The 24,094-nt window shown below is 45.0% G+C and overlaps 2 protein-coding genes across 2 annotated transcripts; one reads left to right on the top strand and one right to left on the bottom strand.

Moving 5' to 3' along the window:
- The first annotated feature begins 199 nt into the window (after positions 1-199).
- DDB2 (damage specific DNA binding protein 2) lies at positions 200-14,725 on the top strand. The gene is made up of 11 exons (XM_030948699.1): positions 200-479; positions 1,383-1,566; positions 4,233-4,363; positions 4,989-5,180; positions 7,675-7,841; positions 8,881-8,980; positions 10,352-10,529; positions 11,225-11,370; positions 12,229-12,393; positions 12,703-12,748; positions 13,217-14,725. The coding sequence occupies exons 1-11, from the start codon at positions 288-290 to the stop codon at positions 13,309-13,311; spliced, it is 1,596 nt and encodes a 531-aa protein (XP_030804559.1). The 5' UTR covers positions 200-287; the 3' UTR covers positions 13,312-14,725.
- Position 14,726: 1 nt separating this feature from the next.
- On the bottom strand, positions 14,727-24,073 carry ACP2 (acid phosphatase 2, lysosomal). The gene is made up of 11 exons (XM_030948700.1): positions 23,893-24,073; positions 23,708-23,803; positions 23,545-23,631; positions 21,006-21,158; positions 20,571-20,669; positions 20,332-20,421; positions 17,958-18,090; positions 17,794-17,882; positions 17,085-17,191; positions 16,692-16,867; positions 14,727-16,610 (listed from the first exon to the last, which is right to left on the bottom strand). Exons 1-11 carry the CDS (start codon positions 23,986-23,988, stop codon positions 16,474-16,476), a joined length of 1,263 nt encoding a protein of 420 aa, XP_030804560.1. The 5' UTR covers positions 23,989-24,073; the 3' UTR covers positions 14,727-16,473.
- Between the last annotated feature and the right edge of the window lie 21 nt (positions 24,074-24,094).

Below are 24,094 nucleotides of genomic sequence, written 5' to 3'. Positions count from 1 at the left end.
GATTGCCGTGTTTGGGGCCCTTACCAAACAGCTTTAATAGAACAATCTGATGCTCTACAAACTAATGAGGGGCATATTTTACGTGCTGCAAGAGGCAGACAAAGACGGATCGCGCGTTTCAGGCCGGCTTGGCCCTCGCAGCCGGAGGAGCTCTCGCTGGTCTCTCGCTCCCGGGGAGCCGGAGGTGCTGCTCATGCTGAGGGCCGGGTAGGCCGGCAGGGGTAGGGGCGGTGGAGGCGGACGGGGGCTAGACAAGCACGCCGAGTCCCCCCCGACCTCCCCCGTCGATGGCGCTGCCCCTGCCCTTCTGCGGCGAAGGGCGGCGGGAATCGCCACGGCCGGCGAACTCGGCGCGTTCCGGGGGCAGGGCCGAAGCCGCTGCCCCCCATTCCCGCCCCTGTTATGAAACCTCGGGGGAGGGGCCAGTGCCGGCCGCCGGCCGCGGCAGCGCCGGGAGAGCGGAGGCCGCGGGAGCGCAGGTGAGAGCGGGGTGGGCTTTCCGCCCAGGCCGCGGGGGCACTGGGCCGCGCCTGGGGCTGCGGGACGGCCCCGCGCCAGGCCCGGAGCTGCCGGAAGGGCAAGAGCCTGCGCCATGCCCGCCAAGCTATATTTAACGCGGGCAGATATCCGTGACGGCCATTCAGGAATTCTAAATAAGCTCAGCGAAAGCACAGGCTCAGCCTAGGGATGCTCTGCGGGAAGGCGCTGCCGCTGCGGAGGGCGTTTGGCGCACGGGCCGCTGGCTGCAGAGAAGGCCGTGGAAGGTCCATGCTTTTCCTCAGGGGCCTGCTGGTGTTGTGGCCGGCATAACGCGGGACACGAGTGGCTGAATCCCACCGCCGTCGGAAGAGCAATTCCGGTGTGGTTGCCAGGCAGTGCCGGAGCCCAATCCAAATACCAGGTGGTGGTTGTGAGGAAAAGTGGCCATTATGCAGGAAGTACCTTCTGAGCCCATTTGTTGCAAGGCCAGTCAGCCCTGGCCATCGTCATAAAAATTCTGACATTTTGCTTAGCTGAATCTAAGGAGCTCAGTGTGAGCTACCAGAGAAACAGTTAGGGTATTATGTGGTTTCACAGATGTACTTTATGCACATCTTTGGGTTTCGGGCTTAAGAGTCTGGTAGAGGCACATCTGTCAAAACATTCTAGTGCTTTAGGATACGTTAATTTTCATATGTGAACAAAGAAGATTTTATTGAACCTGTTCCTCTCTTCAGTAGAGAAGAACAAAAAGCTAGTGTCATCCCAGTGAAAGAGGATACAAGTCTAATCACTACCTTCAGCCTAACTTGGATATGGATGTGTTCCATTCCAGTTTTTCTCTCTGTCCTCTGGTTAGAAGTGTCTGACAGTCTTACCTTCCGTGCTTTGTTTGCTTTCAGTGGTCAGACAGAATGGCTCCAGTGAACCAGCCAAAGGACAAGAAGCGTGAGAGGGCATGTCAGCATTGGCCAGAAGAGGCAAAATCAGCTGGGAAGAGGAAACGGGACTATGGAGAACGAGGGAATGAAAAACAAGAAAAGAAGTTGTTTGTGAGAAAAACATCTAAACCCTCAGGGAAAATCGGTAACATTTCTTCAGGTTCTTATTCTTTCTTCCTACCACATTTACTGCAAATAACAGGCATTGACTAGTTGAAGAGGAAGAATGCCAAGAAGCATGTTCAGACATGAGTGTTCAGATGGGGTTAGATGTTGAAGTAATAGGCAGACTTGTGTTGGGGCAGTACATCCTCCAAGTTTTTGTCTAGTGAGTGTGTGTGCTTGCATGAATGTTTAAGTTTTGAGACTCTGTACCCCTTGATAAAAGCCTGAAGCACTGAAGATGCTGTTACAGCTCATTTGAGGGTGGTCAAGTTTTATGGAATTCTTGTATTACCAGATCTCTGCTTTAGTGTCAGACAGACCAGTCTTGGTAATACATTCTTACTCTCGTGCAATTCCAAATGCAGTTGTTAGTTTTAAGGCTTGTGTCCCACAGCATCCAGTCTGAACTGGTATTTGAACCCCATTCTTTTCGTGTTCTAAGTTTTGCTACAGTAAATAGGAATACTTTCTACCTCTGTTCAGATTATAAAGGACAGAATTTCCTCTAATTACTTGTGCTCATGTGCATTTTTTTCCTTTAGTGACTAACTTACAAAAAAGACCAAATCTTAATGATTTTTGATGTAATGTGGAGTTGTGATTAATTTCTAATATACTGGAAAGTTTAATGCTTTGCATTTATTGAGGAAGTTGTCTGGACTTTATCTACAGCAACTTCATATAATCATTTAGGTTCAAAAAGGCCTTTAAGATCATAGAATCCAACTGTTAACACCGCACTGCCAAATCTACCACTAAACCATGTCCTTAAATGCCACATCTACTCATCTTAACCTCTCCTGGTGTAACTAGAGACCCTTTTCTCCTTTCTATCACTTGTTACTTGGGAGAAGAGACCAACTCCCCTCCCGCTACAGCCTCTTTTCAGGTGGTTGTAGAGAAAAATATGGTCTCCCCTCAGCCTCCTTTTCTCAGATAAAACCTTTAATTCCATCAGTGATTTAGGAGATCACTAGGGTTACTGCCATGTGGAGATACTATGTGTTTTCTGTACAATTTTGGCTTAAGGATCCAGAAATTACTGAAGTGTTTTTCAAAAGTCAGAGATACAGGGGTTCTATGATTTTGCACATTTCCATTGTGTGGTCTGTAAGTCCAAACTTGGAAGAGTTAGCAGGGTGAACAGTGACTGTGGAGGCAAAATGCTCTGTTTGAAAGGAGTTCTGTCTATAATTGTAAATAGTTAAAACATCTTCTGTAGTTAATTTAGCTACATGATTTTATTGAAACTTCATGACCTGATTTTTGTATTTGGTAAGCATCTGCCATTCCTGTAAGATACTTCAGAAAAATGAGGCTAATAATATTTTTCCATTAACCATTTCTTAAAAAGATGAAGACCTTTGTATTTGAGCTTTCCTGTTCTGTGTTCCAGTTTGTGTGTGTTTGGAATTTTTTTTTCTCCTGATCCATATATGACAGTTTCTGTTTCTTACAATTAAACCACATTTTTAGAGGGTTTCTTTCAGCTGATTCTAAAAAGGCTTGAAGCTTTGTTTCTTAATAAATTATCCTTCATTGTAAAATGGCATCTGAAAAAAAAATACCTCAATTTCTGTGGCCTCTGAAGAAGGGACTGTGGATACCAATTCTTCAGTGAAAAAAAAGGAATTAGAATAGAAATACTTATGTAACTACTTCAATAAGTGACAAGTGTTCTCACTATGTGAACAAAGAAGTGTGCCTTTCTCCATCGTTGCACTAAAGAAAGATTTAATTAGGTTCTAATCATATAGGATGATCCACGTGTTTTCAGTCTTCTGTGTTTGTTTTTTTAAAATAAGTGTCTTTAAATGTAAATAGCATTTGTGTTTCTTAATAAATGCATTTGACATTTAGGTTGCCTGGGACAGACCATTGTTGTGGGGATGATCAGATCACAGACATGGAACTGAACAGATCTAATTTTTATGTAAAGGTCCCTGAAGACAAAAATTTGGAACATGAACAAAATCTAGAAACAAGCTGTGCTCTCAGCAAAAAGCACTCAGAACAGAAAGGTTTTCAGGCAGTGAGGCATCAGCAAGTCTATTATCAAAAATAAAACTGGCAGTGCTGTAAGCAGACTGTATGGGCTACAGTGTGAGCAGACAGAAAGTTCTGATTCACAGCAGGCTTTTCAGGAACTGTGTGGGAGCTCATGTTGCCGTACTTGGGAAATTTTCAGGTGTTCCTGCTGATCACACATATGACTTTTCTTTTGCTGTATGCAGGGGCTTACCACCTCCCATGGCATATTTCCAAGTTGCTGGGGCTTTGAATAGCAGCATTGCATTTTGGGTATGAAATATTGAAATTGTATGTTGTCCAAGAGGTGTACCACCCACCAGTGGCATTGCTTTAGTCCTTTCCTGTTATCTTTGATAAATCTGTGGGAAAGAGAAGGAAGGTTTAACAAGAGGAAGCATACACAAATCTCTGGTGGCCTATGGGATGCACTGGACTCCATAATTGCAGAAGTTGCTGCACCTTAGATGTGTAAGAATTATTTAGAAGCTTTTGTCTTGTGGCTGAAGCTTTTCATGGAGGTAGCAGAAAATGCAGATGTCTTCCTATATTGTTTATATTGAATGAGCATGACAGGTGTTGCTAATCAGTAGGTTTTACTCTTTTCCTCACTGGCAGGTTGCAGTGGAGGTGGGTTTGTGATGAGAAACAAGAGAGTCCTTTCCTCTCAGCTGGAGCGGCGATGCAGCATTGTTCATTATGTCTACCAGAAAATGCTGGGAGGCTCCATTCAGGCACAGCTCAGGCAGGTGAGGAATGTATCCTTCAGGACCTGTTGGACATCTCAGCTCCCTACATCAAAAGATCTTCAGCACAAGCAGAGGAACTTTAAGGAGCCTAAAAAGTTCCCCACGTACACAGTTTATGGCTCCAAGTCTAGTGCACCCTTATGTTTCTTAATCTTATAAAACGGAAGAGCTGAGATGGCTTTCCCTTTTGGTTGACCCAGCCCTGCCAATTTTTATCCTCTGTTAATTCTGTACTTCCTTGAATCATATTTAAACTTGTCCACTCTCCCTGTTGAGTTATTGCACAGTGATACTTTTGCATGCTGATCTGACTATTTTGTAATACTGTTCTTGTATCCACTCTACTTTGCCAGTCTTGTCAGGTTAAGCATTGATTTTTTTCCTCTTTACAGACATAGTCTCAAGTCCATAATGTTTTACTGTTTTGTAGAGCCAAATGCCTTTCACTTGAAAATTAATTCTTCCTGTAACATCCATAGGTGGGAAGCACCTGGGCAAGCTTTGTTGTTAAGATTTTGTGTGAACATATTAACATTAATGACAATTAGAAACTGTTAGCGTTCCTCATTCAGAGAATCTCAGGGATGCTTGCAAAAGTCATAATTCTCTTTACCTTTTGTAACAGAGATTGGAGCTGGCTTTTCTGCATTCTCTTTCCTCATACTGCCTCTTCCGAAGAGCAAGTCCCTTTGACAGGAGAGTGACATGTCTGGAATGGCACCCAACACACCCCAGTACGCTAGCTGTCGGTTCCAAAGGTGGAGACATCATCCTTTGGGACTGTGAAGTACTTGCTAAAACCTGCTTCATAAAGGGGGTAAGCCTCTATATGTGAGGAATGGGTGGGAGGGAGAACTGGAATACTATGAAATACTGCAGATAAAAACTGAGGTTTGTTGTGAGAAGCACATAAGGGTCTTGGGTTTCAGCATAGCTAGTTATAGGTAGGACTGAGATGCAACAGCATGTCTGTTCCCAAGTCCCAGACTGTTTTAGCACTGGGGAGAACTGAGGCATGGTGATTAAGTTTGTAATGAAGCAGCACTTGGTCTGTGCTCAGTGGAAAATACAGCAACTGGTAAAACCAAGGGATGCCAGAAACAAGTAGGCAGAGAAGGGTCTGTCTGGTTTAGGTCTCGATCTTTCTCTGCTCACCTTTTATTGTGGCAGATGAAGAAACATCTTTGGGGAGAAAAAAGGTGCCTTCATCTCAAGAGAAAAAGTAAGATAGCATGAATGGTGTGTACATCTGGCATACCCCCTCATTGCTGTATTCAGCCATTTCCATTCCAACAGGGGATCAAAGACTTTGTACCTTTTATCACCCTTCTAAGTTAAGATAGAGACACATTGAGAGGTCTATCTTCCAGAAATTCCAGAGTCACCTTTCTCTTTTTGTAAATAGTGTGGTGCCAGACAGCAGGGGAGTACCTTGCCTGGGAACTGAAGAAATTGCAGATTTGTCTTTCAGGAAGGCAGCTCCTAGTTTAGACAACCATCATGTCAGAGACATGGTTGTCTTTCCTGCTTAGAGGACTGTGGTGTGTTTCACTGTTACTGTTAAAGACATCGCAGTGCCTGCAGACTTACAGAACACACTTTTCTCCTTCCCCATCACTCAGTGGATTTTTCTTTTGTTCATCCCCTTCCTTGTAGATGGGAGCTGGAGGGGCCATCACAGCAATGAAGTTTAACCCTTTTAACCCTAGTCAGCTGTACACTGCGTCAGTTGCCGGCACTACCACCCTGCAGGATTTTAATGGCCATACTCTCCGGGTCTTCACCAGCACCGAGGACTGGGAGTAAGAATACAGTAATGCTTTGGGCCTCTGTGTCCTGCTGGCAGAAAGCACTACAGAGAGCAAAAGAAACAGGAGAGATATGTTTGTCTCTAATATGTGAGAGCTGGGCTTCCTCTTCCCCATATACATGTCCTTTATTCTCTGAATTTCAGGGAGGCTCATTCTTTTTATTTTTCCTTGAAATGGGGTAGTGGGTAGGAAAGAGCTTTTCACTAATGGGGAGGGATTCTTTGATGCTGCTTACTTCCTGTTGTACATGAGTGAGTGGGGATCCAGTGGATTTCCTTACTTGTGCGTTCTTAACACATCAGAAAGCTCTGTGTCCTGGGGACTGTCTAACGTCTTCCTCTGCTAGCAGTGCTGCTCGATGTCAGGTGGTTTTTACAGGACAATTCATAGTTCTCTCCATGCTTCTCCACAAATGCCACTGACTTAAAGCAGTGCCTGCCATTAGGGTGATGCCAGTTCATCCCACCAAGCTTCTGGTGCTTGTCTAAAATACCAAAATTAAGAGTCTGGGTTCTTTCAGTAGTGAGTGAAAAGAGGAGATGAATTGCTAGAAGCAGCTGTCAGAATTATCTTCTCAAGACTGTTTTTTTTTCTGTGGACTCATGAGGAAGCCTGAGATCTTCAATTAGTTACTTGAGTTCTGTGCTTGAAGGTGAGAGAATTTGAGTTAGCTTTCGCTTTACTTTCCCCCACCTAATTCTTTCTGAGTGCAGCTTTCATGGTTACTTTTTAATTCATCTGTTCACCTGCAAGCTTGTAATAGGGCAGAAGGTGAACCCAAGTCATGCTGGGATGACTGGTGGGGTGAGCAAGGAGAGATAAACTGCATCCTGAGACCTAAGTAGTTGTTCTGTGAGCAGCAGATGGAGTGCACTTGAGTACCAAAGAGTTTGGGGACTCCAAGGTAGCACTCTTTTTTTCTGTCTTTGTGTAGGGTTTCCTCTTTTCCTCAGTAGACTAACTAGGGGAAAACAACGTAACAACAATAACAATACAACATAACATAGAACATAACATTCCTGCCATGGGGTTAGCATAAGTAAGATTTGCACTTGGCTTTTCCTGTTTGCTGGTACCTTGAGAAAGACCAGATACAGCACTGGAAGCAGCCTAGGGAGCTAGTCAGTGTAGTTTCTGTAAGAAAAGCTTGGTGCTGGGCTATGAGATTTTACATGGTTTATGTGGAATGGTGCTAGTGTTGCTTGTTATCTCCTAAGCATGGTCTGAGTGAGGTAGTTCACTGCAGATTAGTCCTACCTCCATAACACAAGCAGCAGTCCTTGCTGCTAATGAGGTTTGCAGGCCAAACTTTGAAGGCTCAGAATGTATGTGCTCAGATTTGAAGCAGGTTAGAAAAAAAGAGTTTTTGTGTATATGCTCTGCCAGAAAGCAGTGCTTGTACCTAGAGAAACTGACAGTGTGTGCCAGGAGGTGACTGTTGAATTAAGATTTTCACTTTCACTCTAACCTTGATGTCTCTTGGCTTTGTGTGTATTTCAGAAAGGGCCAGGAAATTCTCTCGGAGACATCAAGTTCAGTCCTTATGAGGCAGAGAAGCTTTATGTGGCATCAGGTGATGGCACCCTAAGTCTGCAGGATCTTGAGGGCAGAGCGGTGCAGGTGATCTCTCGTGCCCTGGACTGTGGCCATGAGCATCATAATGTTTGGTGAGAAGAGGGCACTGCAAGGTTAATTCTCTGTTCCTTGGGGTTAATGCTGTGTTGCTTCTTCATCTCTGCCAGTGTTAGGAGACTCTTGGTATGAATTGGTCCCATGGGGCAGCTTGGAGACAGGGTCCTGGTTGCTAGGCACCACAGGGCATGTAGGCTTTGACATTAGCTGAGCGTGCCGCCCACATCTTCCCATGTTACTTTCTGGTGATGCCGTCTCCTATCTTGCAGGTACTGTGGCTTTTCACTTGATTAAATGTGAGGTGAGAAGAGCAGGGTAACTTCCTTCTCTTCATTGTTGTCAGTAGTCTGTTTTGTCAGTGGGAGCTCAGGTACCATAAGGAAAGCCACGCCACATTCCTGCACAATCTGAGTTTCAGTTTATTGAGTTTACCCCGTGGCCCTTTTGCAGACTTCAGGCTGATCATGTTGATTTCCATGGTCTTGAATTCTTAGAATAATGTATCTTGCAAGTGAAGCTTTTGCAACAAGTTCCCAAAGGACTCCAGCTCTATTCTCACTGCCCTTCTCCTGGGAGAGCTGGCATTAAGACATATATCTTGATCAGATAAGTTTCTATTCAGTTTTGTTTCCTGGAGCATGAAGTTGAGACAGTTTGATGTGCAACTTTTCAGTCCAAAGCTTCTGTCTTTACTGCTGCTTCAGTGTTTTGTGGAAAATGTAATTTTAAAGCTGTTTCTCCACATTTGTTGAAGTCCCAAGGATGTTCTGATCTTTCCCAAGGTATTTTCATGTGCAGGCACCAAGTGGTTCTTCAGCCTCAATTATGTTCCACTGTTGCAATGTGTTACACTACACCTAATAAGCACTTAAAAATGACTTTGAAATTGTTTCACATTCAGTGACAGACAAAACATTGCTGATAAGCTGTCCTTCTTCCTGATACTCAGACCCATACCACCAGGCAGATTACACTTACAATCTGTTGCAGTCTCCCTTGTCAGGGAGGAGATGTGAACCAGAACTGCCTTCACTTTCTTGTAGGAACAGCACTGATTTGTGTCTTTCTCTCTAGTTGCTGGTACTGCAGTGTGGACGTTTCTGCAAGCTGCCATGCAGTGGTGACAGGTGATAATGTGGGCAATGTGGTCCTGCTCAGCACTTCTGGTGAAGAGGTTTGTATGGCTCCATGCAGCATCTCCTCTACAGGAATCTTCATGGCTCATGTGCTTTCCTACTCTACAGGGACCCTGCAAAGAGGAGCAAATGACTTGCAGCTCAGGAGATGAGTTTGCTCATTGTCTGGGTGGTGAGAAATCCTCTACTTCTGCCACCCAGTAGACATTTTACATTATTGAGTATAATGGTAATAATTTCTAAACAAGGAATTATTACCTGTCATGTGCTGCCCCTTCCTTAAGAGTATTTGCTACTAGCCAGAGTAATTATAGGGTAACCTGAAGATGTGAGCACCCTCTGCCAACAACCTTCACAATTCCAGAAACTTAGTGCCCTGATGAGAGTCATTTAGGAGGTACTGCATTGCTGTGCACCCTTCGATGACCTGAGGGTAGGCACGGAGCAGTAATGCATTGAATGTTGGGATGGAAATTGCACTCCTGCCGGTGGACACGAGAGGGCAGGCAGAGGCACGCACTGTGAGTCTGGAGTGTGGTGAAAGAGGAGAGAGTACTTGGAGTGGGCCCTGCTTCGAGTGCCTGCTGTACTGTCACACTGGCACTGCCCTCTCTGCTGCATGTAAGGGTAATGTCTGTAAAAGTTTGCCACCCAATGATCTGTGCAAAGTAGTGGGCAGAGTCAGGAGCACTCCAAGTGACTTGTCCGTATTCAGTGTTAGTTGCTTACTTTTTTTTCCCCCTGAAAGAATGTGACAGTCTTTTCTGCAGTGGGGAGATATCCATTATTCTAGAGAGGATAGGCCAGCTTCAGCCTTTAGATGAGAGATAACCTTCTGGCTTTATATAGAAATTTATTCATGGCCACTTTGTGTTTAGTTGTTGTTGTTAATTGAAATATTTGTCCTACCCTCGTGTTTCTTTGGTGACATGTTTCTAGAAGCTAATTATATTTTCTCTCACTTTTTTGACTTAAATGAAGGTTTTTTGCTTTTCCACACAAAGCAGTTCCTTCCATCTTGTTATCTTGGCAGCAGATTTTCACTACATGTTCTAGTTTGTTTAAATCTTTCTGCAAGTGAAAGGCTGGCACTGCTTAAGGTCTTCCAGATGTGATCTTGCTTTGTACAGTGGCACTAATATTTCCCTCCATGAAGGCCTGGGCTTGTGTTTTCTTTTCTCATAGCTGTAATAAATTGTCAGATCAAAGTTTTTCTAGAATGAAATAGTTATTTCCCAAGGTCATTCTTTTCCTTTCTTGTTTCCAGTGAATACACTCCTGGTGAATTGTAGAAGATTTGTTACTCTCTAAATGTGAGACCTCTTTACTTGGCACTAGTAGATTATAATTTCATTTCTTTACTCCAGATCTTGATTATTTTGTTCTACATGATTTTCTGTTTGATGCAGGTCTGGAAGCTGAAATTGCACAAGAAGAAAGTGACTCATGTAGAGTTTAACTCCCGATGTGAGTGGATGTTTGCCACAGCATCTGTGGATCAGACAGTCAAAATCTGGGACCTCAGAAACATCAAAAACAAAACAAACTTTCTTCATCTGCTTCCACATGAGAAACCTGTCAATGCAGGTGAGTTAAGGATTTCATTGCATGTTCCGTTGCACTGGATTTCTGCAGAGAGTCCACTTGGCTCAGCTTTTATTGTGGTGGCAGTATTAGGTTTTACTCAGATTCCAAGTTGCATGGTAATTAAAGCAAGGAAACTGTTGGGAATGTGTGGCCAGAGGCAGGGAGGTGGCTAGGGCAGCTGCAGCACCTTGTTAAGACTTGCCATACAAACTGTGACACTGTACCGTAGAAGTGAGTTTGAAAGGAGCAGTGGCTGAGATTAGAAAACTGAATTTGTTGGGGCAATCCCTTTAACAAGAGCAGAGAATGGAACTCAAACCTCTGTTTCTTGGGTGCAACTTCACCAGTTGATGGAAGTCCAAACTGCAGGTATCCATCTCATTATTCCACTGTCTTGCCATTTGAATGAGCAAGTTCCTTTCTTTGCAATGTTTCCTCCTGTGATTCTGAAATGAGAAAAAATTTTCTTCTTAGGTAACCCAGCAGGGTAGGTTTCAGCTTTCTTTTTTTAAGAGTTTTGAGTTTGTTTGAGACAGGTAGTCTGTCCTGTCAGAGTCTTACCTATTGGGACACACAGCCATATTCACATCTCAGTTAAAGAAATAGTGATGGATTTTCAGTCAGTGAAATGTGACACAATGCTGTCAGTCACAGCATTGTGATCTTTAGTTTGCCTTATTTTCCCACTTTCCTAGCTTACTTCAGCCCAACACATGGTGCCAAGCTTCTGAGCACAGACCAGCACAATGAAATCAGGGTTTACTCATCTTCAGACTGGACCAAGCCACAGCATCTGATTCCACATCCACATAGGCAGTTTCAGCACCTCACACCTATTAAGGTGAGTTTAGTCTAAGAGGAGCATCATGCTTGGTGCTAGCAGCTGTCTGCAAATCAAAAATGGTCTGATTTCTGGTCAAGATATATTGGAATATAATCCCAATATTACCGGATGGAACGTGCCTGGGCTCGTCTGGCTCTTCCTGCTTGACCAGAGGCAGCAACTGAGGTGATTTTACCTCAGAGACACCTTTGGCTAGCTGTATGTTGCAGCTGGCACTTGGGACAAGTCCAGGTGAGCAGGAACTCAGTTTTACCTCTGGTGGAAAGGCTTTAGGCAAGGGTGAAGGAAAAAGGAGACAGGTCTTGCTGGAGGGTTTTTATCCAGAGCTTTATTCCTAGGTCACAGATCTCTGAATCTTGCAACAGCTCCAACAGAACACCAAACCGTGTGGTCGCCGTGTCTTTTAAGCCCGGGGAGGGGGGGGGGGAAGGGGTAGGTATGCCACCAACCAGGTGGGAGGGGGAAGTCTCAAGAGACAAGTGGCACCTGGATAGGCCAATGTCCCCAAGGCTGAGGGGCATCTTCTGAACTTCGCCAATCAGACGATGCCCTTGCTGGCCTACCGAGATTGATGGACAGCTCTCAGCAGGAGGCAAGCGGAGGGGAAGGGAGAAAGTATTGGCACACCTGGGAAAGGAACTGGGATAGCTGGAACAGGGTATTACATCACACTGCAACAAAGATACTACACTGGTGGGTGGATATTTACACTGCTGCAGCTCCCAGTGGAGCAGTGTTCCTCAAGCTGTGGGTGGGATATAATAAGAGTTGCTGCCAGTGTCAGTTGTCTGCACTGTGTCAGTGCTGAGCTCTGTCCCTTTCCCTAAGCTCTACATGACTCTGTTTCCTGATCAGGCGACGTGGCATCCTCGCTATGACCTCATAGTGGTAGGTCGCTACCCAGACCCCAAGTTCCCCGGGTACACACTGAACGAGCTGCGCACTGTGGATGTGTTCGATGGAAACACCGGCGACATGGTGTATCAGCTCTATGATCCAAATGCCTCTGGGATCATCTCGGTGAGCTAAGCACTGCAGCTGAAAGGGCTGTCATTAACACTGCTCTGTCTGTGGGAAAGAGGCATGGCTTAGGGACTAGAACTGTATCCAGTTTACTTGTGACAGACTTATGCTGCCATGGGATATGGCTGCCAGCTAAAACTGCTGACTCAAGCAGGGCTAGCCCATGGTCCTTTGTGGGGTTTTTGTGATACTCATAGAGAACACTCTTTATTCCAGATGGTTTGTTGCTGTTATATAAGCTGTGGTGCTCTTATGACTGTTACATAAGCAGTGATGCTCTTACAGACTCTGTGTTTTCATTTTCAGCTCAATAAATTTAACCCTATGGGAGACACACTGGCTTCTGGCATGGGTAAGTGAAGAGAATGCGGGGCACTAAATGTGTGGGTTCTAATCCCAGGAAAGGGCTGGCTTGGTATTCCATGCCATCCATGAAGCAGTAGAAGAAAACAATGGAGGGGGGAAAACCCTTTTCCTGCTAGGCTGTACCATTTCCCTTTGTTTAATTTATCTCATTTCCTAGGCTGCAGAGCCAAGTTTAGTCAGCTTTTCACAGGCTGTGTTGGGGTTAAGTTAGCTTGCTATAGATTTAGGTCTTAGACCTGTGACAGATGACACTAGGAATTACATATATTTCTTAGTTAGATCAGATTTCCATGGCTATGTGGACACGGCATCTGCAATAACTATTTTTGCATCCTCCATACTTTGAAAATACCTAAGAAAAGTCTTTTGAATTTCTGGCATTTAAGTGACATAGCCTAAGGTATTATGATTGATGCAGAGTTTCTGATATACAGTATTTAATTTTTCTTCTCAGGCTTTAATATTCTGATCTGGAACCAGGAGGAGATGGCAGCCAAGAAGCATGAACATCTCTTGAAAGCCATGACAAACGAGGAGCTTGAACCATGAGAGAACAGGGGATTGGGAGCTGGAGTTCATCCAGACATGGAGGGCAGAGGCAGGCAAATCCTGGCACAAGCAAACTCAAAAGCTAAGTTAATGTCTGGGGAGCTGCAGGAGATGAAAACAAAAAGCAGTGATTCTAAACCGCAGGGAAGGAAGTAAAAAGAGGCGAATCTAGAGAACTGCTTCAGTATTTTGATCCTTTCTGAATCCCAGCATACAAATTGTTGGCAATGGGAGTATTAAGTCATGCAGGGAATTAGACTTTGTCCTTCCTCCCCGGATCTGATGTTGCTTCCCTGATCCTCTTGGCCTCCCTTTCTAGAAAGTTATGTCAGTACTTGGTTCCTCCAAGTGGAGTTACTACTCGTTTTCTGAGGCACTAGGAGAAGTTCCCAGATCTTGCTGAAGTTACTGCTTTCAGCCTACCATATCTGTTTGTCATCACTTGTCAGAGGTTCCCATTTCCTGTAGTCTGCAGTGGAGCAGCTCATGACAGGGTCCCCAGCTTGTTCTAGTCCAACCAAGCTGAGAAACCATTTGCTAACAGGATTGACATCCTGAAAAGATAGAATGTTCACAGGGGTGAATTCATGGATAGCTTGGGTATCCTAGGAAACACCAAGCTCTCCCATATGCAAGCTTGGAAAATGTGTTGGTTAAAACACCAGGCTTAGCCTGTTCTCTGCTTGCAGCTGAACCACAAAGAACGGGATGCCAGAGGTCTCTGTCATTGATGGCAAGGACAGTATGGAGCTGGGCACCTACTGATTCTGTAGTTTCTATTTTCAGAGTTATAGGCTGTTTCTTGCCAATGATTAGGCATTTTTTTTCACCTATGCCTATGTGCTTCAGAATATTTGGTAAGAGCGTTATAAAACAAATGAGGGTTTTCTTCCAGATACCCCTGCTCAGAGCCAAATCTCAAGACTGTTGTTAAAGGGTTAAGTTTTGCTTTTTCTACTTTGTTTACAAGGCTGCTGCTGTTCCAGAGGTTGATGGGATGGGATGGGCTCCAGGCCTGTGCAGATTCTTCACATTCACATTTATAGTTTTGCAATATTAATATCAATAAAATTTTGTACTAAACTAAAATTCTTTGATAGAGTGGCTGCTTTGAGGATACTACTGAACTGCCTTCACAGGGGAGAAGTCTGAAACCTTTCTACAGGAGGGCTATGAGACATAGTACTGGGTCTGCAGCAGACCCCTCCAAGTTGGACAGGATGCATCATCAGCTGTATCCCTTAATAGCTGCTGCAGTCAAACCAGTTTATGTCAGATCTCCCTGTGTGATGTGTGGGATTGTGAAACAGGGAATTCCTTTAGGGGGGTATGCTGCAGTAAATTCTCTCTGCTTTCCAACACTGAGCACAGTGGTGCTAACCCTGTGAACTCCTAGAGAAGAGGAGAAGAGTTCAGTGAGAAATTGATTTTAATAATGAAATGTATTGGAACAAGTACAGAAAGTCATTCACAGTCAAAATGTCTAAATCATCATAAAAATCTTTGCTGTGTGTGCAAAATTTGGTGCCTTTAAAAATAACAGGTCTGGTCCTTTTAAATGCACTTTCTATTACCTCTTTCTTGTGCCTGTTCTCACAGGCAGTAGCTTTTTCTTTATGACTGTTTTGCTGTGCAGGAGACCTAGTCTGTATCTTCAGAGGACAAAAAGGTGAGGAAGATGCTGAGAACAGCAAGCTGCTTCTGCTGATTTAGGGTTCCCATGCTGGCAGATGCTGATTACGGTGTGGAGAAAAGTCCCCATGGTACTCCTTAGGGGGAACAAAAGGAAATGTTTGTAACCTTAGAACTGGCTTCTGCATCCAAGAGGGGAACTGCATCAGAAAGGGAAGTAAAAGTAGGAAGTGAATGTGCAGTTTCACCACGTGAAGAGCCTGTGCTTCTGGTGCCTGCTGCAGTCTCTCATTTTCTACCAAAAACTACAAGGCAGGTAGTGAACACTTGGTGTGAAGGTCTCTGCTGCAGCTGCAGTGTGCAGAGAGGCCAGGCTGGAGAAAGAATCACACTTTGGACAAAATGCCCAAGTGCGTCAAATAAAGGAATCCACACTGGCCTGCCAATTCTGATCCTTAATGTTTGTTGTCCATCCAGTAGGGAAGATAGGAAGAAAAACTATAGAACTTGGCATTTAATCTAGTCTTAGGTAAACAGCTCTGCTACATCTCTTAATTACAGCATAAAAACATTCTGCTAGTAAAGCATATTCCTTGGGCTGAAATCTGGACTATCTGGAGTACTGGATATTCCCTTTAATAGGTCCTTGAAGTTCAGATGTGGGAAGTAAAATTTAAACTTGGGATCTTTAGACAGAAACCAAGTTTCTTATCTAGAGGGACTTTCCTTTCTAGAGCCAACATTGCACAAGAAATTGAGTGTGGGTTTGCTTCGGTCACAGGGATTGCTCTCTCTCATGAGAGAGCTTTTTTGGGTTTACTCTTGATTCTACTCTGAGCCAAATCCTAGGACTGATTGAAAACTGCTAGGTTTTCAGGCTTGTCCTGATTCCTGTACAGTCCTCTTGACCCATAATGTGAAGAGGAGAAAAAAAACCCAGTTGCCAGCAGCAACTACTTGACAGCAACCTCAAGAAACACTTTACATTTCTCTCATCATCTGCAGAAGTTCCCTCTGCATGGACAGTAGATGAGTCTTGGTGCATTGTTGGTGAGCTGTACCCTCGGCTCAAGTTCAGCCTTTCTACCATCAGCAGCTCCATGATGGAGGGAAAAGCACTCTACGTGGGTTGACCCTGAAGAGAAATGCAACTGGATGTGGCAGCTGCTGCACACCCAAGCTTCTGTGCCACAGTCATGGTGAGTGGTAACGTTTACAGTCACTTGAAAGGACGAAAACTTGAAACTGGCCATGTTGGGAATCCCAGACTGGGTAAGCTGTATGAGGACCAGAGCACCACAGAGTATATTGGCTTCAAAGTTAAGGTGTCATTTCCTTAAAGTAGCTCAGTTCTTTTTCTCAGTTATTTCTAAAGGATGTCACCTTTAGAAAGTATCCTGAAATCAAGTCCAGTTCTGTTCTGGGAAGTAAAGGCCAAAATAGAAGAAGGCTGAATAACTGAAGGTGCCCAATCATCCTTAGGGGCAACACAGCTCCTTCCTACTGCCTGGGAAGGAGTTGAAGCAACTGTCAGGCCTGCTCTTCTCCTTCATTGGAGACGTGCCGGTAGCCAGGGGGCTGAGACTGTATGCGAAAGAGTACAGTCAAGAGGAGAATAATAAGGAGAAGGAGAATGGATCCACACACAGCCAAACCCACAAATAGTTCTGTAAGGGAGAAAATAAGTGGTCAGCATGGTGTCATCCAGACTTTCCCTTCTGCCACACTCTGGTCAAGCCAGGGCTCACCTGTGTCATGCATGCTGCTTGATACCTTGCATTCCTGCTCCCAGTCCTGGGGCACAACAGGATCTGTGAGTTCCAAGAATCTTTGCAATGGGCATTTATGCTGACAGCCAGGGATTGTCAGTGGGAAGGGTTCCTTCCCACTCTCATTCCGGTAAAACATCTCCACGGAGAAGTTACTGAAAACGAAACAGAGCAAGGTGTTTTTTTTTTCTCTAGTTGAAGTCATCCCTTCCCAAAAACTAAGTGTGCACACCCTTTCCTTTATTCTGGTGATAAGTTTTCCTCATGAGTCTTCCACTAGGAGCAAGACTGCATGCCCCAGGAGTGGAGCCTAGCCTAGGTGTCTAACCCTCGAGGGGAAATCACAGCAGATGTCTTAACTGCAGCCCTCACCCATCATCCTCTTGGTACAGTTCAAATAAATGACATGAGGCGTATGGTGCTTGGATCTTGTTGTAGACATCTAGAGCCGTCTGCAGTGCCACAAGTGTGGTGTCATGCTGAGAAAGAGGGAAAAAAACCAAATCAGTCACCCTTAGGGATGTGTCAGGGCAGCTCAGACCATACCAGTAATGGAGAAGGCAGTGCAGAGGGGACGTCACCTTTGTAACTTCCATCTGGAAATGGGAGAGGAACTGTACTGCTAGAACAGTGGTCTGTGATGGTGTCAGAGAAGGGGAGGAAGTGAAACAGCCATATATATACTGCACTGTTTTTCTGAGAATCTCTAGAGAGCAATTTGGAAGAAATGCTTGGCCTTTCAGGCAGTAGGCTGCTGGAGACAACTGAATCCACACTTCTGAAACATCATATTTGAGTAGCATCAACCCATCTAGCAAATAAATAGTGTCTCCTTAAAGTCTGCCAGTCTTGTTCATGAGCCTGAGCTAACAGGAATAAGGACACATTGGGAATTTTCCTCAGGGATCCCAGAAGAACGATACCAGATACTGCATCTCCCACCCAGTCAGAGGCAAAGATGCATGTCCTGATCACTGCACAGGGGCTGTAGGGAAGCTAGAAAGGGTTAAAACTATCACCAAACCCCAATCCCTTGTAGGCAGGAGGAGATGGCTAAAAGCCAGCCCCAGCTTTAACTTACCGCTGAATAGACAAGTAGTTTTAGGTTCTGATGGGCAGAAGCATTTGCTGCTTTGGTTAGATTTTTCCTTATGTGATCCAGCAGGACCCCTGAGGAATGAGAACAGCTGGTAAGAGGCAAAAGCCAGACAGAGCAGCACAAGGCTCCCTCCCCAGTGCACTCACCACCTTGCAGACGAGCTTTTTCTACCCGATTGTGGATCCCAAACAGAAATTCAAAACCAAAGTCTTTTAGTTCCTTCAAGTGAGTCATGACTTCTGGAGTTACCCATCCAGGCAAATCCATTTTGTGTGCTTGCTAGAAAGAGAAACAATATTCATGTGCAGGTAGCACAGGTCACAGATTAAACAGAGAAGGGGAGGGTGGCCATACTGCTGCTACTTTCCTACACTATTTTAAATATGCAATATAATATGCCCCTTCCCTATTTGTGCTTCTGACCTCACACTGCTATGCTGGATACAAAGAATATATGTGGGTTTTGGTGTTATTCCAGAAAATAGTAATGAGAAGAATAAAGATTGCAACCTAAGAGCTACATTTCTGTGAAAGCACAGTTGGAATGCAAGGTTATGTTGTAATTGATACAATAATCTTAGGGCATTAACTTTACATGTGGCTAATTCTGCCCTGCAGATGGCATGCAGTCAAAGAAAAAAAACAAAAACAGGTAAGTGAGTGAACACAAGCTCAGGGTTTCCGGTGTACCTGCACCTGTTTCCCTGGAGGCTCTGAGGACCACTGAAAGACACTAGACAAAGTTAGCACGTGCTCTGTGGACAGAATAGTGGGATGCACCACTGACAAAGCCGTGTACTGAAACCCAGGAGTCTGAGAACTGGGAACCAAGAGAAGAACTTGCTTTGCAGCCAACCCATTACGTGAAAGGATTAGTTATAATGGCAGACAAACAGCAGTTGTGGTTTCCCAGCATTACTGAGAACAATTTTCTTTGCCGCATCCCATTAGATTTCCGGAAGTTGAGGCTGAATATCCTTAAGGGTACATTCTGTCTGAGTGGTTCAGAGAAATTCCATCAGCAGCTTGGATATTTAGTTAGTTCTTCATTAATTTACAAAGAGAATCACAGGTAAATTCAGCTATTTCTTGGACTTTTTTATTGTCTCCATCCAGATAGTAGAATGACTCTACTGGCAGAGGTGAGAAAAACAATCCTCTTCAGGGCACTTTTTGCATGACTTGCTAAAAAGGAGGAAGACCAAAGAAGCTGAAGAGACCAATCAGCCTGAGGGTACAGTTCTGAGTGAGAAACACTCCTTCCTTAACAACATTCTGGTTTTGCTTTGGGACTGTGGGCTGTTCTCAAAGTTCTTGGGGATTATAGTGGTTGTCAGCTGGCCTTCCAGGCCCAATCTGCAAGCTCATTAAGTGACTCTTGAAAATGAAGATCTGAAATTCTTGATCTCTCTGACCAAAGGGTATTTTTTTACCAATACATGTTGATTCACTGTGATTGTTACAAGATAGGAAATGAGGTTTGTGATACAAAGGGCAGATTCACATAGGACAATGCAGCTTTGGACTGGAATATTCTCAGCTCGTAGCAACCCAAGCTGCTACTTTACATAGAAAAGTGCAATTCCCTGCTGATTTATATTTTACACCCCCAAAATAGTGCACACCACTGTATACCACTGCCAGCAAGCGAAGCAGTCTTGCACACTCATAGAATTAAGTGTGACACAGTGTCAAAATGCTTTGGTTTACTGTGTCCATAATTCAATAATTCACTAGTTTGACATGAAATATCACGCTGTACAGTTATACACCGAGAAACTTATGTGTAACAACTTTAAGGATCCTGGATATGTGACCTTTAGTTTAGTGTTACCACAGCACAGCTAACCCAATTTCTGATTTTGTTTAAGTCTTCATGAGATGTGTTTTCAACAGAAATCAACTCAAATACTGAGTTTGGTGCCCCCATCCCAAATGGTAAAGGGTAACATCTGTCTCTAGAATCTTTCTCTGACAAAGGAAAATACATCAAAAACAGATGTGAGTGAACCTCGCTTAACTTAGGATAGCATTATTTTCTTTTAGATATGGCATTAAAATAAGCACAGAAAGAAAAGTGATTGATTTAAAAAAACAGAGAGGTAGAGGTATCACCAGGAATAGTCCTAATTAAGGTCCCAAATTAAATAATAAATTTAATGTTTCTTCAGTTTGCAGAGATCTCATTTCTACTGTATTTGACTTAGGCTTGTCAACAGACAATCTACAGATTTCAGACTGCAGTCATTTTCTAGCGACTTTCAAGAGAGGTAGGGCTTTTTCTGACTCTGGCATGATATATATCTGAGCTACAGAGTGGGAGGTTATAGGGTGCAAAAATAGGTAATTCTTGGCACATGCCTCTAGTGAGTGGGAGCTGTTATTATTCTGAAATTAGAACATTACTTCTAATTGTAGGGTGAAAAGTTGTTTCATGGGATTTTGTAAAATAATTTCCACCAAATCCAGTGAATCCTAAAGACCAGATTCCAGTGGGTGTAAGATGATGGCCAGACTTACTTCACAGAACAGTGTGTCATACACACTCCATATACTCTCGAGAGAGATATCCCGGATCCCAGTCTCCTTTGCCACCATCTCCAGGAATTGCTGTAGGTTGGACAAAAGAGAAAGGTCTTCAATTTTCTAATCTCATACTGTATTATATGCACTGGTATCCCTTCCCTTTTCTCAGAGCTCTGATTATATGGAGGTGATAACTACAAGCCTAGAACCACCTTATGTAAACAATCACTTACCCAATTCTCTTTGGTCTTATTTATGTATTCTGCTGAGTGCCGTGTTTCAGTCTGTAGCTGTTCATACCGTGGACAAGGGGTCAAAGGGAACTTCAGTAGCTGGGCAGAGACAAGAGCAGCCAGGTCACCAAGAATGCTGGAGTACAGAATTTGCAGTAAACATGCACAGCTGTAATGAAACCCTGACTACATCTATATACAGCCTCAAGTACTGCCTGCTGACATACCCCCGATCATGTGGTCTGCTCAGATGTTGCACCTGACATGTTGAGTGAACCCAGCCCCTGAATTCTCTCATCTTCTTCTGAAAATATGAAAACCTCTGCAAGGTAGGTCCCAGGAGAAGTTCAAGACAATCTGAATCAAGACTATAGCAAATATTTTTGGACACTACACTACTTGAGTAGTCAATACATGTCTTTGAGATGAACTTACCCTTTCGTCAGACTCAGGGACTGTGTGCACAGGGATAGGCTGCCAGGAGATGTTAGGGTTGAACATCTCTTGTCCTCCTGGGGGATAGAGGCCTGCCAGATTGGCCTCTGCACTCATCAGCGTCCGATCACAGTCTGTGCTGCGGATGAAGATCTGCCAGGACAGGGACAGTGCACCATTACTAACGCTCCTGCAAGTGGTGATGCTCAGGCACAGGATGAGGCACTTGCCCAGGAACACTGCCAAGTGCCCTGCAGCTGCTCACGGACAACAGGGGAATAGGAATCAAAGGGACTGAGCCTGCTGATGTTGGCCTGGACAAAACTGTAAGGACACACACAAAGACAATCTGCTAATACTGGAGCTGTCTGGTCTGGATCAATGGGATAGCCAGATGCAGTGTGCAGAGGTTAGAGATAGAAAGGAGTCTGAGTCTGAGGAAGGTTCAGAGAAGAGGAAGACAAAGATGCAGAAAACTATGGGTACAGATAGGAAATGTGCTATATTTGCAGAGCAGGACTGAGGCAAACTCCTGCATTCTGCTGTCAGTTCTAGGAATGACTGTCTGTGCTCAGGAAAAGAAATGGCTTCTTCAAACTTCAGTTTTTCCATCTGAGAAAAAAAGACAAAAGTGATCTAATAGGAGAGTAAACAAAAACAGGGAGGGCTGGGATTTTATCTGATCATTGTGGGCTCTTGGGATTAATGGGCCAAGACTTGACCATTCTAGAGCTCAGAAGAGAGAGTTCTGAGCCAGAAAAAGGAGAAATGAGACAAATACAGCCATGTTCAGAAGGTCAACATGGCAAAACTTGAGTATTCTGGTATCTGTGTACTGAAAACAGTTAAGGGAAAATACAGAAACCAGTGATAAAATAAGAGGACCAACAGGAAATCATAAACGAACGTCTCTGGAAATGGCATGTTTGATCCAAAACAAGAACAAAAAGCCCGAAGAATGAAATATAATGTAAAGATAGTGATTTTTTAAGTGTTAGGACAGAAATATAAAATATATATATATACTCTTATAATACCTCTCATGTGAAGTGTACCTCAGAAACTTTACAGTCACAAGAAAAAAACCCAACTGGTCTTTTCTCTGACATCAATGTCTGCCCACTTTTACCTCTTAACAGTGGCTTGAAAAAACTGACCCTGTACTCATTAGACAGGTTGGCTTTTATCCTTGGTAAGCTCTGAACAAATGAGATATTTTAAAAGATAAGGACCTAATTCTAGAAGTATCATAAAAACCCCAAGCAATTAAGCCCTGAGTGTACATGCTTTCTTCAGCACCTTTTGCCAGGCTCCAGCTTGTCGCTGAGTCAGGTGACAGATGGTCATATGGTGTCACCCAGAGGCCACACTTCTTACAAGGGAGGTTGCTCAACTTGAGCAAGGGTTCAGGCTTGGTTAGCAGAACAGCTTTTGTTTGCACATCTTGGTTTGTTTTTCTTTCTCAAGCAAGAGAAGGAAAAGAGTTCCAACTTGCAGAAGGCGTATAAGAGTGAAGTATGTTTGGAAAGGAAATACTGAGGATAGTTAAAGGATCTGTGTTTGAGACAATGCTGGAAGTTTTGTTGATGAAGTAAATGTCAAAGAAGGGATGTAATCTTAACTGTGACAAGCTGGGTTCTTACTGGGAAGCCCTAGAAGGGGAGAAACAAGGAAAAGTGTATGGGGATTCTTAGTTTGCCCCATCTGTACAATCAGCTAATTGAGCTCAGATGGAATAACTGAAGTGGTGCAGAGCATGTAGTAGGACTTGGCTGCCTGCTGTCCATCTGAACCAGCCTCTCATCTGGACACCTGTTCATGTTTCACTTGACTCAGTACGGGTTGATTATTAGCAGAGGTACTTGGGAGGATTTTTTATTTCCTTTTTTTTTTTATCTTTTATAATTTTGTCTGTGCTTAGTACATGGTTCCACAAGGGCTCTGTGACTTTTTCCAGAAGAAACCTACCAGTTTCTCAAGAACTATTATAAAGTGTGAGGACATCCTAATGAGAGAGAGGGGAATGAATAGCTTTGGGCAACTGTCAATACCTTACAGTTGAAAGGAAATGAGAGGGTCATTGCTGGCCAGTAACTACTACTAACATCTACAGGCTCTGGTAAGATTGTACCTCAAGTGCACTGGGGAGGGCAGGGCCAACACGGGCTGCATTCTTGTGAACTATTGTAACAGGAAAAAAAAATCTCATAAGCTCAAGTAAGAAACGAATACCAGCTACAACAAACATTGCTGTTTAGTTCTCTGGACTTCAGAGTGAGTGGCTCGAACAGTCTCACAACTCTGGCTGGATTTGTCTTCGCACCCCGCGGCCAGACTCAGCACAGAGCCTGCGCTTGGGCCCTTCTTCTTCTTCTTGCATTGGGAATGGGCTAAGGAACGAAAGTACTCGGCGACGAGTCCCGGCGCCGGCGTTTCCCTTCCCAAAGGAGCCACCCGCAGCCCTAGCTCGCGCGGCGCCCCGGGCCCACCGTGGGGCGGCCGAGAGCGCCGCTCCCCGAGCCGGCGGGCTGGCACTGACCTCCTGCCGCCGGTACGTGTCGCTGAGGAAGTCGCGGTAGCGCCGCCGCAGGGCCTGGCCCAGCTCCCACTGCTGCCGCATCCCCACCTGCAACGGCACCGGGCGTCACCGGCGGTCCGGACCCCGGCCCGGCGCCCGCCGCCCGCCCCGCCTCGCACCGCACCTGCGTGAGCTGCCCGAATCCCTGGGGCCAGGCGCTCTCCTGGTACGGGTCCCGCGGGAAGGCCTTGATGGGCGAGCGGTCTCCGTGCCGGTACACCTGCGGGCGGCACCGTGTCACCCCGCCCCGGCCCGGCCATCGCGGCCCGGCCCGGCCCGGCTCCCCCCACGTCCCCCCGTCCCCCTCACCAGTGTCACGAATCGGAGGCTGCGGGCCCGGGCGGGCGGCGGCTGCAAGCACAGCGCCAGGAGCAGCAGGACGGCGCCGCCCCGCCCGCCCGCCATGGCGCTCGCACACCGCCCGGAACCGAGCGCCGCCGGCCGCCGGCCCGCCCGGACGGCGTTTCGCAGCGGACAGCCCCGGCCGCGCTCCCGGCGCTGTGCCCGCCCC

Source organism: Camarhynchus parvulus, chromosome 5 (assembly GCF_901933205.1).
Source record: "Camarhynchus parvulus chromosome 5, STF_HiC, whole genome shotgun sequence".
Taxonomy (NCBI): Eukaryota; Metazoa; Chordata; class Aves; order Passeriformes; family Thraupidae; genus Camarhynchus; species Camarhynchus parvulus.
Note: the sequence above shows the minus strand (reverse complement) of the source record. Positions and strands in the feature narration are given on the sequence as shown.

Coding starts and splice junctions, on each gene's coding strand:
- DDB2 (XM_030948699.1), top strand. CDS start 288: ATGGCGCTGCCCCTGCCCTTCTGCGGCGAAGGGCGGCGGGAATCGCCA. Junction 1,567..4,232: donor TAAACCCTCAGGGAAAATCG/GTAACATTTCTT, acceptor CCTCACTGGCAG/GTTGCAGTGGAGGTGGGTTT. Junction 5,181..7,674: donor AAACCTGCTTCATAAAGGGG/GTAAGCCTCTAT, acceptor TGTGTATTTCAG/AAAGGGCCAGGAAATTCTCT.
- ACP2 (XM_030948700.1), bottom strand. CDS start 23,988: ATGGCGGGCGGGCGGGGCGGCGCCGTCCTGCTGCTCCTGGCGCTGTGC. Junction 17,883..17,957: donor AAAAGCTCGTCTGCAAGGTG/GTGAGTGCACTG, acceptor CTCATTCCTCAG/GGGTCCTGCTGGATCACATA. Junction 17,192..17,793: donor AACTACTTGTCTATTCAGCG/GTAAGTTAAAGC, acceptor CCTCTTTCTCAG/CATGACACCACACTTGTGGC.